Source organism: Diospyros lotus, chromosome 11 (genome assembly GCF_014633365.1).
Source record: "Diospyros lotus cultivar Yz01 chromosome 11, ASM1463336v1, whole genome shotgun sequence".
NCBI classification, from domain to species: Eukaryota; Viridiplantae; Streptophyta; class Magnoliopsida; order Ericales; family Ebenaceae; genus Diospyros; species Diospyros lotus.
In genome coordinates this window covers 26051866-26069418 of record NC_068348.1, presented here as the reverse complement: position 1 = coordinate 26069418, position 17553 = coordinate 26051866, and the positions used below count along the sequence as shown (strand labels likewise).

The 17553-nt window shown below is 29.9% G+C and overlaps 1 protein-coding gene across 1 annotated transcript; it reads left to right on the top strand.

The window, feature by feature from the left end:
• The first annotated feature begins 2808 nt into the window (after positions 1-2808).
• LOC127813604 (geraniol 8-hydroxylase-like) lies at positions 2809-5355 on the top strand. The gene is made up of 2 exons (XM_052354645.1): positions 2809-3712; positions 4592-5355. Exons 1-2 carry the CDS (start codon positions 2828-2830, stop codon positions 5204-5206), a joined length of 1500 nt encoding a protein of 499 aa, XP_052210605.1. The 5' UTR covers positions 2809-2827; the 3' UTR covers positions 5207-5355.
• Positions 5356-17553: the final 12198 nt, after the last annotated feature.

Genomic DNA, 17553 nt, shown 5'->3' with positions numbered 1-17553 from the left:
TTCGTTTATGTCTTATTTTGTGAAAAAAAAAATTTGGAAAATGCTAAATTAATTATTTATTTAAGTAATTTTGTTATTATGGAAATAAGAAAAAAATAGGAATTTAAATTGAAAATTTTCAAGAAAATTTCAGAAGACTAGAAATGTTGTTTTAAAAATATTAGTAAAGGAAAATTGGGTAAATAAAGATTTAGATATTTATTATGAAATTTTGAGGAAATAAGACTTAGAAAATAAAGAGAAGTTGTAGAAATTTGTGAAGATAGTGAATTAATATTCTAGAAATAAATTTAATATTTTAGGAATCCTTGGGGCTCGAGGATTGGGAAATAGCTCGCTCGGCATGTTTATCGAGGTCGTCACGCTTATCGAGGCAGCTTAGTTGTGTAAAGTAAGTGTACTGTTACCAGTTTAGTACAGTATAAATGTTTATGTTTAAACTCGATCTTTGGGAATGCTTTCATCATGTTGACATGCTCTGATATCTATCCATCACGTAGACTCCACACATGACATGACTATGAAATGCATAAATATACGTTGATATCATTGATCACACGCATTGTGGCTGTAGGGAGTATGAATTGACACCGTTACTATACCAAGAGTGCCCCCATACACCTCGGCTTCGAAAAATGTGGCCGTAAAAATGGTAGGTAGCATGAGGGGTGCAGTTGACACTTATGATGAGTAAGACATTGCATACACACATATTAAAACATCTTGTACCCTTACTTAGATGGTTCATCATCTAATTCGGGTTTGCCCCTAGAACATTCAATGTTCCAGTCGGGACTTGCAGTGACAATATAGAAGTTCAAGATGTGTAACGACGTGAGTCGTCGAGAAATGAGCAAGTGTACCATGTTGTAATATGAATATTTCAAGTATTATGTACGTTTTAAATTAGAAACTTATGTATCAACTTTGTAATAAGTGCCATGTTCAGTTATCTATGTATGAAATGTTATGATCAGATTCGATTTCAGCTTCCATTTTATAAGATTTTCTTTATCTCTAGTGTATAAATTATTTCGTCAAGCCACTAGATAGGTCTAAGGGAATTTTGGGGTGAGGTAGCGTGGAAAAAAAAAATAAGTTCCTAAATTCCCTAAGACATAACACGCGTGAGTAGCTGGGCTGTTACAAAGTGTTTGTTAAATTTTCTCAAATTTCGTTAGTTATATGGACATTTTCCATTTCTAAGATGTAATAGGTGATGAATGGTTAATGTTGAGCAAAGTTTAGTGAGTAAATAGTTATATTTTTAAAGTTTAGTGAGTGTATGTTAAATTTATCCTATTATGATGAGTATTGGTGAAGTTTGAGTATGTTTCTGGGTAAGAAGAAAGTAACTGTAGAGAGAGAGTGATCGACGAAGCCAAGATAGAAAAGCAATGAATGGACAAGGAAAGACCAAAAGATGAAGGGTGAGGAAGATTGGTGGTTGGACGAACAGTGGCGATGAAGGAGATGTACAGAATCTTGAAGGAGAAATAGGATGAACGATAACAAAAAAGAAGAACATGTGAAAAGAAATGAGTGAGGTTTTTATATAAGGATATATGTGTAATTTATATTTATTTATAAAATATTAGATAAATTTATTTAAGAGAGAGTTGAATAAATTTATTTATAAAAAATTAAATAAGAATTTATGTAAATTTTTTTATATATTAACAAAATAAATTTAACAAACATATTAAAAAATTTAAAAATTCAAAATATTCCTCCTACTGTACCATTTCTATCTCATATCTTCTTTAGTGGGTGTTTGTTAATAAAGATAAAAGGGAGAAAATATCAGATATGGGAAGCATTTCGAATGTTTGATCTTTTCAACGTGTTTATTAAGTTTATCTGACCATTTTCGGCAAAGTCTCACGTGACTTCTTATCTCCCCCTTTCAAGATAAATTTATCTGACCTCCCCATCGAATAAATTTATCTGGTTCTTTCAAGATAAGACTCAATTACTTATATGCCCCTTATAGGATAGTTAATGACATTTAATGCATTTTAAAGATTTAAATTTATTAAAAGAACTTATTTATTAAAGTCTTATATTAATATTATTTAATACAATTTTAAATTATTATACATTTTAATACATTTATTTACTAATATAATTCCTTTCACCAATTTTTAAATTATTTTATTTAATTTTATATTTTATTATAAAAATATGTTTTGATCATTTTTAATTATTTAGGTGGAATTATTATAATTCTAATAATAATTATTTCTACTTTTCAATTCTTTTTAAATTTATTTTTGAACATGAATTTAGAAAATAAAATATTAATTTTTATTTTTATTTTTTTAACAATTCATATTAATCATAAAATAATATTTTAACTATAAATTTAATAATAAGGATATTTTAATAAAAAAAACTCTTATCTTTTTACTTATCATATGTATTAACAAACACATAAAAAGAAAAAATACTAAATTTTAAAAAATTTAACAAACATTTTGATAGAAATTTTAGAATACTTTCAAGTCTTATTTTAATCATTCTATATCTTAATTTAGATTGTATTCTAACCTTATCTTCATACATTTTATCTTATTTATTTTAACAAACAACTCACTGATAAACTCGACAATATGTTAGCTCAACCGTATGCCATAAACACGACAATATGTTAGCTCAACCATCTGCCACTGACACCCTGTCCTCTTATTTTAATGTAACTTTTGACGTCATATAATTTAATTAATTATATGCTCTCATTATTCAGATTATAAATAATAATATATATAATATAGCTATACGTAATTGAGCAGAGTAGTGTGGCCTCAACTGTCGGTGACAGGGGGAGATGGAACTGTACATTTTGCTCATCTGCATCTCAATTTCCTGGTTCTTCTTCTTCAACCCATTGCTCCGCCGCTCCTCCGCTAAGAAGCTGCCGCCGGGTCCCGCCGGACTTCCCCTGATAGGCTCTCTCTACCGCCTGGGCCCCCGCCCAAACCAAACCCTCGCCGAACTCTCCAAAATCTACGGGCCCATCATGACCCTTAAACTCGGCACCGTCACCACCATCGTCGCGTCCTCCGCGGACGCCGCCAAAGCCATCCTCCAAACACACGACCACAGCTTCTCCGGCCGCCCAGTCCCTGTCTCCGTCGCCACCCAGCCCAACCCCGACGCCACCATAGCCTGGGTCCCATCCGACAACTCCTGGCGCAGCCGCCGCCGCATCTGCGCCACCCAGATGTTCAACGCCCAGAAGCTCGACCAGCTCCAGCACCTCCGCCAACGGAAGGTCCAGGAACTCGTCTCCCACATAAAGTGCCACGCCGTTTCGGAAGCTCCAGTGGACATTGGGCGGGCTGCTTTTGCGACGACTCTGAACTTGATGTCCAACACCATTTTCTCGATCGACATGGTCGGCCCTGACTTCAATTCGGCGCAGGAGTTCAAGGACCTGGTCTGGGCCATCATGGAGAACGCCGGGAAGCCCAACTTGTCAGATTATTTTCCGGTGCTCCGGCGGCTTGACTTGCAGGGACTGAAACAGCGTATAAGACCTGCGTATAAGAGGCTTCATGAAATATTTGACGAAGTTATTGAGAAGCGCTTGAGAGATAGAAGTTTTGATCCGGTGAACGGCAAAAAAGGGGATTTCTTGGACTCTCTTCTGGATCAGTGTGAAGAAGATGGCTCGAATTTTAACTCCACGACAATCAAGCCCGTGATACTGGTAATTAATCAGATCTCCAAATCCAACTGTTAATCTTTGTGCTTTTGGTAACCTTTTTTTAGATCACTTGAGTTGAAAAGTCAATCATATCTTACTTTATCTTATTTTTAGTACAAAACTAATTTAACTTTATTACAAAAGAAAGATAAAAAAAATTAAATTTGAAATTAGTTATATAAATTTTATAAAAAATAAGATTATGAATGAAAACTTAGAATTAATATTACAATTGATGGAAAAAAAATATTTAGGATGTCATTATTGTTATAATTGAAAATTTTGTTGCATATATTTTGTCCCATATATGCAACAAAATTAGTCATATAAATTCTCATAAAATATTATTTCTAATTTTACCAAATCTAAGTATCACATAATACTGTCTAGAACCATTTTTTTTTTAATTTTAACTATGCCATAATTCTCTAGTTAACATCCTCCTCATTTTAGATGATTGGTCTAATACATGTAATTTGATTTTTTTTTCTATATGATTATATCTTCTAATTTTATAATACAATTATCTACATTTATGGTCAAATAAATGACTATACTTTTAAACTCGAGTGAATCTAATTATTGTATTAATATTAGTTATTATAGTATATAATTGGCTAACATCAAAGTTCTAACTCACTTAACAATCCCAACTTTTTCTCTGATTAAAATAATTGGAATCCCACAAAATATATTACCAATTTGATCCACCTCTTAGAAGTTATTTATTTGATATTGTTTTTTAAAATACAATGAGTAAAAGTATAATAAATTATTTGATATTTCATTTTTGTTAATTTTTATTGAAAAGTATGTAAAGAGGCTTAATTAGCTCTATTAAATCTTCTTCATGATGATTTCAAGCAATTGATTAAATTGTAGGACTTGTTTATTGCTGGAAGCGATACATCTGCGATAACAACGGAATGGGCAATGGCGGAGCTTCTTCGAAACCCAAATATTCTGGAAAGAGCAAGAAATGAGATCATCACAAACATCGGAACCGACCGGCAAATGCAGGAATCCGACATAGACAATCTTCCATATCTCCGGGCAGTCGTGAAAGAGACGATGAGACTCCACCCAGCCGCCCCCCTTCTCTTGCCCCACAAAGCAAGAAACGATGTTGAATTGTTGGGCTTCGTCGTGTCGAAGAACACTCAGGTACTGGTGAACGCGTGGGCCATCGGAAGAGATGCCAAGCACTGGGAGGACCCTTCTTCGTTTTCGCCGCAGAGGTTCTTAAACTCTGGTTTGGACTATAAAGGCCGGGACTTTGAATATATTCCTTTCGGAGCTGGCCGGAGGATATGCCCTGGCATTCCGCTGGCTATTCGGATGGTCCATTTGATGTTGGCTTCGATTCTTCAGTCCTTCAACTGGAAGCTACCTCCGGGAACTATGCCGGAGAAGATGGATATGGAGCAGCAGTTTGGAGTTACATTGAAGAAAGCTGTTCCCCTCCTTGCCATTCCTGTGATGGAAACAAAACTTTGATTATTATATATATATATATATATATATGGATAATTTTACTTTTAAATAAATGTTCAAAAATGCTCTCTTTAATCTTCTTACCAATGAGTTTTTTTTTTTTTACAATTTTATTATATAATTATTTATTGTTATTAGATAGTAGAACGTATTTAAAATATAAACAAAAAATAAAATTAAAATTAATATCAATTAAAATTTCATAACGAGTAAATGAGGGTATAACTTTAATGGTTCTTAACATCTATTAACAATATTAAAAAAGAGAATGAAATATTTAGTGAATTGAGAGTTGCCACGTCTTGTATCCATCATATTCTAATTATTTCGAAATTCATCTAAATAAAGTAACAATGAAGTTGGGTAAGATGTCTAGATGAGCTTTCCAACCATAATTGGATAAACATATTATTGGTCTCAACTGATAAATTCACGTGGATTTGAACAAATAGGCACCTCAAGAGGTACACAATTTTTGATTAAATTGAAATTGTATTCATCAATGCCATAATTATTGGTATCCTAATATTAAATTTAGATGACATCTAATGTATATGTTGGGCCTAATAATATAATCTTACATATTAGTAAATGGTTGGATCTTCATTTATACTTCTCCAATTATATATAAATAAGTTCTTAGATGTCTTAATGATCTTATTCTTAAACGGTTAAGAATATATGATAAAGATTTATAACATAAAATTTCTTAAAGTAATTCCTGATCCTTAGATTTTTTAAAAGAGAAATATGATTAATCAATTATGGATTGATACATAGGCTACTACCATTGATTAGTATGAGATACTAATGATAATGGATGGTAAGTTTATACATGTCATATTGCATGAGATGTAGATAGTAGATATATAGGTAGGTGCTAGTTTAACATCTATTGAATGTAATGCATGTAACATATCACATGACTGAGAAGATTAATGATATGTTATTAACAATCAATTGTGTAATTGGTTTTCAGATGGGAGATGACATAAATGTCTTGTACGTTGGTATCAGAGATTTATTATTGTGGGAATATTTTCTGTGTGGTCTCTATTTGGTGGTATATGGAGATAGATGATCATTGATGGAATCCATTAGCCTTTAGTGTGAGGTAAATATCTTATGCGATCTTAGTTGGTTAGTGATTGGAAAAACCTTGGCCAAGGCACTTACAATTGGAAATGAGTTTTTGATGTCGGAAAGAGATCTGCTATGTTATCTCGATCACACCATGTTAGATCTTGGTATAGTTATCGAGTCTTATGAGTTTGATCAGTCAATGGCTTTCACTTAATCGGAACGTTAGTTGATGGAAGAATTATAGGCCACGGTAATCGAAAATTCAAATAGGTTTACTAAAAATATTAACTTTATTATTGATATGATCATCTTGACACAATACTAGTTGTCACTCAAGATTTTTTAAGATGTTTTGAAAAGATGAAGAAATCTTCATTGTAGATCAAAATATTTAATTGACGTTGAAAAATTTGATGTATCTCGATTTTTACATAAATACAAATTTAAAAGTTCACACCCAAAAATGACCATAACATCAGATTAATGAATTTGAGCTAGCAGAGTGTTCTTATATACTATTAATAATTAATGGAGATTAAATTATTATTATTAAGAATTAATGATTAATTAAATTACTATTAATAGTTAATGGTAATTTTAAATGGCTAACACATAGATGTAATTAATTTTTGTATAATATTAATTGTATAATTGTTATATAAATTATATATTATATATAAGAATTAATAATTAACAAAATCAAATAGGGGATTTGATTGCCTTTTGAAAAGTTAAAATAGAAAAAGGCAATTGAAAGAATGGTTCGTGGGTTTCACGCAATTGCCTTTTAAGCTATTATCTGCACTTGGAGAGAGAAAGGCAAAAATTGGAAGAGACAAAATGAGCAGCTTGCAGGCGCAATCAATTGTGCCTGCCAGAGAAGAAAAAATGGACATGGGCCATATGCCTGAGATATGTATATATATATATATATATATTATATTATACATAATTATCATGCACAATTTTTGTTAGTGAAGTGTAATAATGTTAGATTTACATAAGATCTATATAATATAATATATTTGATGTATGTTTATATATTTTTGAAATGGACTAACTGTTGAGAACGATTCTAGCTCTTAGTTACCTTTATTCGGGCCTCACTAGCACAGGAGTCTAACAAAGGGTTTTGTGGTTGCCTACGAGTGGACCGACTTGGTCCTTATGTAAGTGGGGGAGGCTTGGTCAGCCAATAACAGGTGTTGTTTGTGAAAAGAGATTTGTGGGAGCACAACTAGGAGGTCGACAGGTTCAAGTCGAGTGGAGCAACGAAAGCAACAATACAGCCAACATCAATTTCATCCATTGAGGTATACTGTTCTATGGATAAATGGTTTTAATATGTACATGGTTTCTACCTTCGAGTCTTACAAGCTGTTTTCAGTCCTTTTTCGTTGCATATTGTATTATATATTAAAAAAAGTTTTAACATCCGATTAAACCCTTTTATGATCCAACAAGTATTGGCATTTCTTTTCAACTAACATGCTTTTTGGAGAGATGTGTTATCAAATTCTATTATCAAAATGAAATAAATATAATTAGGTAATTATTTATTGAGTAATCTCTAATTCGTAATGCCGATGAACGGGTATTAGCCAATATATGGAGTCTTCTTGAAAAATTATTTAAAAATATTATAATAATCTCTGTATATGAGGATAGTATTAAGAAATTCTTATTTTAACTTTTCAATGATTTTCTTTAAGTGATTATTGTAGTAAATTAATAAGTTATTTAGTTATTTTAAACAGTGATGCTCGTCATAAATTGTCTTATCATTCATCTCAAAAATGGTAAAGTGAATTGAAAAATATCCTATTGAAAAATTATTGAGAACCACTACTCAACCAACTCCATATTGAATGTTAGTCTACACACACACAAAAAAAAAAAAGATGATTATATTTGAAGAGATTAACTAAAGAATGATTTGGATAAGTTTTAGAAAAAAAAAGAAATGTAATAAGTTTTAGGAAAGCTTTTAACTTTAAGAGTAATGGCTTGTACAACATTAAGAACACTATCCTTTTATCTCTTTCATAGTTTTGTCTCCTAATAAAGTATAATTATAATCATTACCTCTAAATTTTTCAACCATAAAAGGAGAATTCTTAAACATCTCCAAATAATTTGTTAATCAAGACCACCAATGTGTAAATAAAAATCTCTCACTATAACAATTCAATAATTTTTGTATTAATAATAAGGTATAATTTAGTAAAGCTACTAACCCTTTTCGTTATAACAAGTAGAGTTAAAATGTGCAGACATCCAACCAAATTGTACATTAAGTGAACTACGCGTAATGATAATTAAAATATTTTTTTTTGATAGAAATTTCACAAGCAATGCTATAGAGCTTGCAATTGCAAAATTTACTCCATGTCCAAAGTCTCCCACTCGTTTTCACGTATAGGTCTATGAGAGGTAAGCCTATTGCACAAAAATTTTAGAGTATATAATTTAACCAATGAATTAAGCAAATAAAAACTAAGTTTAAATAAAAAAATCACTACAAGAAAAATGGGATTTAGCGACGGATTTTTAGCGACGGACATTTCCGTCGCTATTTTGCGACGGAATAGCGACGGATTTGTGATGGATTAATTTTTTTTTTTTTTTTTAAAATTAGCAACGGATTTTAGCGACGGAATATTTTTCCGTTGCTACAAAAATAAAAAAATAAAAAAAATTATTTTTTTAGCGACGGAAAAAATAATCCGTCGCTAATTTTAGCGACGGAAATAATTTTCCGTTGCTAAATTTTAATAATAATAAAAAAATTAAAATTAAATTTTTATATAGCGATGGAATATGTTTCTGTCGCTATTTTTAGCGACGGAAAAAAATTTCCATCGCAATATTTTAAAAGAAAAAATTAATTTTAATATTAGTTTAAATAATTAAAATAAAATTTTAAATTTAAATTTTTTATTATTAAAATTTAGCGACGGAACGATATTTCTGTCGCTAAAAATAGCAACGGATAAAACTTTCCGTCGTTAACTTTTAATAATAATAAAAAAAATAAAAATTAAATTTTTATATAGTGACGGAATTTGTTTCTGTCGCTATTTTTAGCGACGGAAAAAAATTTCCGTCGCAATATTTTAAAAGAAAAAATTAATTTTAATATTAGTTTAAATAATTAAAATAAAATTTTAAATTTAAATTTTTTATTATTAAAATTTAGCTACGGAACGATATTTCCGTCGCTAAAAATAGCAACGGATATAACTTTCTGTCGTTAAATTTTAATAATAATAATAAAATAAAAATTAAATTTTTATATAGCGACGGAATATGTTTCTGTCGCTATTTTTAGAGATGGAAAAAAATTTCTGTCGCAATATTTTAAAAGAAAAAATTAATTTTAATATTAGTTTAAATAATTAAAATAAAATTTTAAATTAAAAAATTAAAATTAGCAACGGATTATTCAAATTCGTCGCTGATTTAGCCACGGATTCAATATTCTGTCGCTATCTTTAATTTTTAATTTTTAATTTTTTTATTTAATTAATTTATAAATATTTAAATTTGGAATGAATATTTAATATACATTTAACCATGAGATGAATATTAAAAAATTAATTTATAAAATTTAAATAAATATATTAATATTAAAAATCATAACATTGCTAAATTCTAACTATATCAATTAAATGTATAATAATTAATTATTTGTAATATTTATTAACTGTGTACAAAATGTAAACAATAATGGGCTTGTTTTTTTGCAGCTTAAAAGCTGTAATTTTTAACTTCTAGCTTAAAAAAAATGGTAATGTATTATTTGTTTTAATTTGTAGAATTATAACTTATATCTTCTACTAGCTTTTAGAAGGGGTAGAAGTTGGCTTTTTCAAAGATAAGGTACCCCAGCTTCTACATTTTTCTGAGAAGTTGCAACAAATAAGTTCACAACTTATTTTAAGTTATAAACTATAATTTCTTTAATCAAGTTGCAACAAATATGACCAATATATAAACGACATTGTGTCTTATACTTGATAACAATATCATATGTCACTATCTAATATAAATATTATGTACAAAACATTAATGTGGATCAAGAAAAAAATAAATATATCTCTTTATCATTTGTCCTCTCTAATTTTGTCTCTGACTTATAGATGAAATTCAACAATCTGAAACTCGCTGTGTTGATCAGATGGGTTCTGCCATTAGTATTGTTCTATTCTATAATTGAGAATCCTAAGTTCCGTGGATGTTTTTAATTTTTATTTTTTAATTTTTTTTATGAAATTCAAAAATTACCCTAAAAATTTATAAATGTTATGTAGATTTTGTTTAATATAATTTTTATTTATAGAAAATTTAATTTTTTTATATAACAAACTATTAATAAATAATTCAATATATCAAATTAATTTTAAATAAATATTAATTTAAAATATAATAATTTAAATTATTTTATTATCACATTTTAGATAATTACAGTAAGATTTTATTTAAGTTATTTAATAATAAAATCTTATTTAAAATACATTATTTTTATTAATTAAATAATTATTAATATTATTTTTATAAGTTATATTATTTTTTATATAATTAAAATATTAAAAATAAATAAATTCAAGAGGCAAGAATTTATTTTAATAATAGTTTTAATAATAAAAAAATTAAAAAATACATTTTTAGATAGAGAAGGAATTTATTTTCTATCATTAATTTTACCGATGGAATTTATCTTCTGTCGCAAATATTAGAGACGGAAATAAATTCCGTTCATAAAGTTTAAAATAAAAAATAATAAATTAAATTTTGCAACAGATTTAATATTCTGTCACTACTTTTAGTGATGCAAAACTATTTCCATTGCTAAAAAATTAAATTTTAATTGTAATTTTTTTGCTTTTGAAATATAGAGACGGAAATTTTTTTTCTTCGCAAATTTTAAAAATAAAAAATTAAAATTTAATACGAAATCAAATAACAATAAATAAATAAATAAATAAATTTAGTGACGAATTGTACGAGTTCGTTGCTGATTACGGAACTTTTAATCTGTCGCTAAACTTAATTTTTATTTATTTATTTATTTAATTTATAAATATTAAATTCTATAAGAAATTAAATATATTAATGTATATTTAATTAAAAAAATTAAAAATTTAGATAAATATATTAAATTTAAAAATCATAATATTACTAAATTCCAAATACATTAATTAATATATTTCATGTGCATAAAAATAAAACAATATCGAGGAATTACATTATATAGAAAAGAGTTTATAAGCTATCTTATCAATGTCTTATTCTCTATAATTAGGAGAATTATATAAAAATAAAACAATTAAATATATAATTAAGTCATTCACAATAAATAATAAAAAATAAAATATTTATTTAATATATTTATGTAGCGCTTGTTAAAATGAGTAAGATAAGTAAGTATGAAGATAAGTTCGAAATAGTTTTCGGACTAAGATATTGAATAATGGTTTTCTCCCTTAATAGTTATACTAGAAAAAAACTATAGGGGGTTAATTTTTATTTTTGAAGTTTAAGTGTTATGTATAAAATATTAATGTTGAACAAGAAAAAAATAAATATATTTTTATATAAATTTAAAAATTCTAATCTATATCCCTCTCTCTTATTTGGCAGTATTTGTTAACCACTAACTATTATTTGTCAACAACCAACTATCAATCACTTGTCGTTATCACCATTATCTTTTTCCTCGCACCATTAGTTGGTGTCGCAACAAATTACCTCATGTTATTAAATATTATATCTTTGTTGTTTTGTTGATCATCATTTCACTTTTTTCTTTGTATGACAGTATATCGTTAGTTTTAAATATTTATGATTTTTAAAATTTTTAATTTTATTTTTGTTGTTTACTACTTTATTGAATCAAATTAATTAAAATTCGATATAACCTCTTTGTTTGTATGACAATATATCGTTAGTTTTTAAAATGTATTATTTTTTAATTTCTAATTTTATTTTTGGTTTTTACTACTTTATTGAATTAAATTAATTAAAATTCGATATAATCGAATTAATTGAATCAATTAATAAGAACTATCATTTTTTTTTAAATTTGCTTCTATTCAATTAATGTTTTTAAAAAAAATTAGTTTTTTGTTTTCAATTATATTTTTTAGTTAAAAATAATCTAATCGATTGGATTTTAAGACAATGATTTTTTTATGGTAATAAAATGACGTCATTTTTGGCCTATCACACAATTTTTCAGCTTGTTCGATTTTTTAGCTTATTTGGTTTATCGGTTAATTCAATTTTAATTAATTTTTTTATATGTTTGTTTGGTTTATTGAATCTGTTTAGTTTATGTAGTCTATATTTAGTTTTTTCTATTGTTAGTTAATTTAATTTATTTGGTTTAATCGGTCAAGTCAATTTAGTTTAATTTCTCAATTCAATTTATTAATTTTTAATTAATTTGATAATTGAACCGATTATTTACGTACCCCTAATAATGAGGGAAATTCTTTATATATGAAAGAGAAAATAATCAAAATTTTCTTCTTTAAAAAATTAAAGACTACTCAACATTCAAAATATATAAAGAATATTGTTACAATATTTTTGAATTTTTTTTATCTTTTATAAATTTTTTATTAAAATAGTATTTATAACATATCAAATTAATTTATTATAATTATTAGATTTATAATATAAATATTTTTTAAATTAATATTAATTTAAAATACAATGATTTAAATTATTTTATTATGATATTTTAAATGATTATAATAAATTATTAATAAAATTATTTAATAATTATCATAATTTTAATAATTTTATTTATTATTATAATTTTACATTAATATAAATTTTATTAATTAAATAATAATTATTATTATTTTAATAATTTTAATATTACATAAATTTATATATATAAATTATTAATAAATAAAATTTATTAATGAAAGAGGCGGGGAACTCCCCGCCTCTTTCACTCCCCCCCATAAACCCCTCCTTTCCCTTTCCCCCGTAAAACCCTCCCCCCCTGCTCTCTCCCTCTTTCCCTCTTCTCCCTTCTCTGCATTACCCTCTCTGTATTACCCTTCTCCCTCTCTCTCTCTCTCTGGTTTATGTTGATCCCAAGCGTCTCGGGTGGTGGCCAGTAGTCTTGTTGTTTTAATCGCAGACTCTCGCGGATATATAATCAGCCATAAGATTTGGAGGTTTTATAGATATATAGATGTAGCTAGCGTGCATTCGGAAGCATATATTTAGAGGAATTGGAGCTTTTATATTTATATATATAAATAGTTATAGAAGCAAGCAAGCAATCTAGGGGCAAAACGAAGACGAAGACGGCAAGATTATTGGTTCTGGAATCAATGTTCAACTCTAGTAAGTCTCCATTTATTCCATTCTCCCTTACAACCATAGGCATAGCTAGCCGTTAGCAGCGTCTATAACACCTGTTGAACATTGATTTTGGATTTCATTTTCTTCAATCAGAGAGAGAAGGAATTAACCTGTGCACATACATACATGTATAATGCTGTGTGGATGATAACAACTGTATAACCCACCCACGCCATCATTGTAATAGCCCATGTTCGTATGAGGATGCCACGTAATTTTGATGAGTTTAGAATATCGAAAAATTGATTTTATAGCAATTTCAGGTACCGAATCAACTGCAGGGAATGCCTCGGAGTGAAATTGTCTAAAGAAAATTATATGGTCTCGACAAGCGTTCCGAGATAAGATTTATGGTATTGAAAGAAATCGGATTGGGAACAGTTTTCGGTACAGCTAAAATACAGTTGCCATTTAGGCTGTAAAACTGAATCGTTGTAGGAGGCTCCTGAAAAATCAACGGAACCCTAGGGGAGCTCCGGTTTTGCATAACAAACAACCCTTCAGTGGTTTCAGGAGGAAACGATAGCTCGGTGAGGACTCTGGGACAAAATCGTCTAAATCGAGTAACTTTGAAGTTATTAATTTTGCGTTTTTGGTATAGAAATGCAATTTAATCCAATGTTGAGGGTATAATTGAAATTACGGAATTGCCCATTTGATATAAGATGAAAATTAGAATTTAATAAAATAATTTCTTATAAATTAGTGTAATATATAATATATATACAACCATATATAGGCATATGCACGCGTGTGCTGGCAAGCTTCTGTGAAGCTTTAATGGCCGAGATTCTGGCCACAAAATGAGGAGATTATGGCAGCAAGGATTGAGGAAGAGAATTGCAGCTGGATTTAAGGGATATGGCAGCCGATTTTGAGAGATTTAGGAATTAAATGCGAAGTACAAATATATAGATATGCATATATATGCGTTCGTCCATGGCTGCCTATAAATAGGCAAAGAAGTTGGCCGATTGAGGGCAGCAAGCAGTGAGTAATCGAGAGAGAGAGAGAGAGAGAGAGAGGGAGAGAGCAAGAGAGAGGCGGAGCAAGCCGCGGCAACTCGCGGCAGCCATGGCCGCGAGTTTCCAGCAACTCGAGCAACCATGGCAGCTCGGTTGAAAGCGAGTGGAGATGGTGCGATCGGCGAGGCCAGCGGAGGCCGTAGGGAGGCGGCCGGCGAAGCGAGCAGCTCCCACGGAAGCTCACAGCCACAGCAGGCCGCGATGGGGAGTTCGCGGGAGGCTGGGGAGGCGACGCGAGTGATGTTGTCGGGCGATGGTGGCTGATCCGAGAGCAGCGACGGATGAAGTCCCCTGGGGGTGGCAGCCGCGATACGCGGCGAGGGCAGCAGAGGCGCGAGGGCAGCGCTGGTTCGGCCATGGAGGAGAGAAGAAACAGAGGAAGAAGAAGGAAGAAAATGAGAAGGAAGAAGGAAGGAAGAAGAAGAAGAAGAAGAAGAGAAGGAAGAAGAAGAAGAAGAAGAAGAAAGGAGAAAAAAAAATAGAAAAGGGAGCAGTGCGCGGGAGCAGGGGAGCGAGAGGTTGAAGAAGAAGGAAGGAAGAAATAAAAAGAAAAAAGGAAAAGAGAAAAAGAAAAGAAAAAGAAAGAAAAGGAAGAAAAAGAAAAGAAAATGAGAAAAATGTCGAAAAAAATCCCGGAAAAATCTCAAAAGATAGGAAATTATATTTCGATAACATCCTAAAGATTTTGGCAAGAAAACGGCTCAGGCACGCTTTTCGAGATCAAGGCACGCATACCGAGAAAACTGGAGAAGCTAAATCAAGGTAAGTAAAATTCCCTAAAAATTCCAGAAATTCAAAAATATTATTTTATGAATTTTCGTAGTGAAAGATTTGAGAAAATATTTTAGGAATATTTAATTATTGAGGAAAAAGAGGAAGAAATAGAGAAAAAAAAATTAAAGAAAATGCAAGAAATTATGGAAAAATAGGTTTTAATATTTATTTAAATAATTATGGTGATTAGGATACTTTGAGGCTGAGGTTGAAGAGACTCGTGCAAATTTTGAGGTTGGCACGCAAATCGAGGCAAGTCACGAATTTTGAGGTAGCCCGATAAGCTCTAGAAAGTAAGTGGTACTTCCTCGAAAATGTTTTCATCATATTGACATGCCCTGATATGTATCCATCACGTAGACTGCATACATGACTATGAAATGCATAAATACACGTTGATATCATCGATCACACGCATATGAGGCCGTAGGGAGTACGAACTGGCACCGCTGCCTTACCAAGGGTGCACCCATACACCCCGGCTTCGAAAGAGGTGGCCGCTAAAATGGTAGGTAGTATGAGGGGTGCAGTTGACACCTACGATGAAAGACATTGCATACACTCATGACATAGCATTATGTACCCTTACTTAGATGGTTCATCATCTAACTTGGGTTCGCCCCTGGAACATTCAACGTTCCAGTCAGGACTTGCAGAGATGATTTCGAGATTGGTGATATGTGGTGACGCGAGACGTCGAAAAGCGAGTAAATGTACCATGTTATGTTAGTAGTCTAAGAATTATGTACATTGTATTTATTGTCAGACGCTTATGAATTAACTATGTAATGAATGTCATGTCTAGTTATTATTATATGAGCAGGTTCGATTCAGCTTCCGCTTTGTATTTAATTCTAGTGTAGATATCTCGCACTAGATAAGGTCTTAGGGAATTTCGGGATAATGTAAAGATAAAAAAAAAAAATAAACCAAATTTCCTAAGGCATAACACGCCCTGAAGAAGTGGGCTGTTACAATCGTCACCGCTTCTGCATCACTCGTCGCGTCCCTGCTGCACACCGCCGTCGCCCCCCGCCACGCCGCCGCTGCCCATTTCCAAAAGGTCCCCCCTCTTTCTCTGTGTATATATATATATATATATATAGATTTACATGTGTGTTTGCTTCATTTCTGTATTTGGTGTTAATTTAATTTAGTGTTAATTTAATTTAGTTTAGTTTATATATAAAGATATGTGTGTTAATTTAGTGTATTTGATTATGTTTATGTGTGTATCTAATTGTGTATTTGATTATTCATTATGTACATTTTATTATGTGTATCCTATTATTTTGTGTATTTTTTATAGTGTTTTATGTTTTGTGTACATTTGATATTTTAAAATTATTAATTTAGTATATTATATAGATATACGTGCGCGCCCGTATGTGTTAATGTATATTTGATTATGTGTGTTATTTGATTATGTATATAGATATGTGTGTTAATTTAGTTTAGTGTAAATTTATTTGGTGTTAATTTAATTTAGTTTAGTTTATGTATATAGATATGTGTGTTAATTTAGTGTATTTGATTATGTGTATGTGTGTATCTAATTGTGTATTTGATTATTCATTTGATATTTTAAAATTATTAATTTAGTGTATTATATAGATATACACGTGCACGGGTGTGTTAATGTATATTTGATTTTGTTTATTTGATTATGTGTGTTATTTGATTACTAGTGTATATCCGTGTCTAAATTCACGGTATAAATAATATTAAAATTAAAATATAATAATGTTCACTAATATTACAAAAAAAAATACAAACACTAAACAAAAAACAGAAATTAAAATTATTGTATACTTGTTAATATTTTATAATAAAAAAATACTAAATTTATATAATAAAGTAATGTTCTACGATCTAAATAAATTAAATTAAAAATTAAATATCAAACAATGCATACCAACCGTTGTCTGTTGCCATGGTCACGGCCATCAATGGGGAGGGGGATCCTTGATTCGAGGTTGAAGAACCTTGAGTTGCTGACCGTGAGTGGTCAGGAACCTTTGTGTTCTCAAATCTTGGATTCCCTGATCATGTGTAGTCGGGAATTTTTTGATTTTTATATTA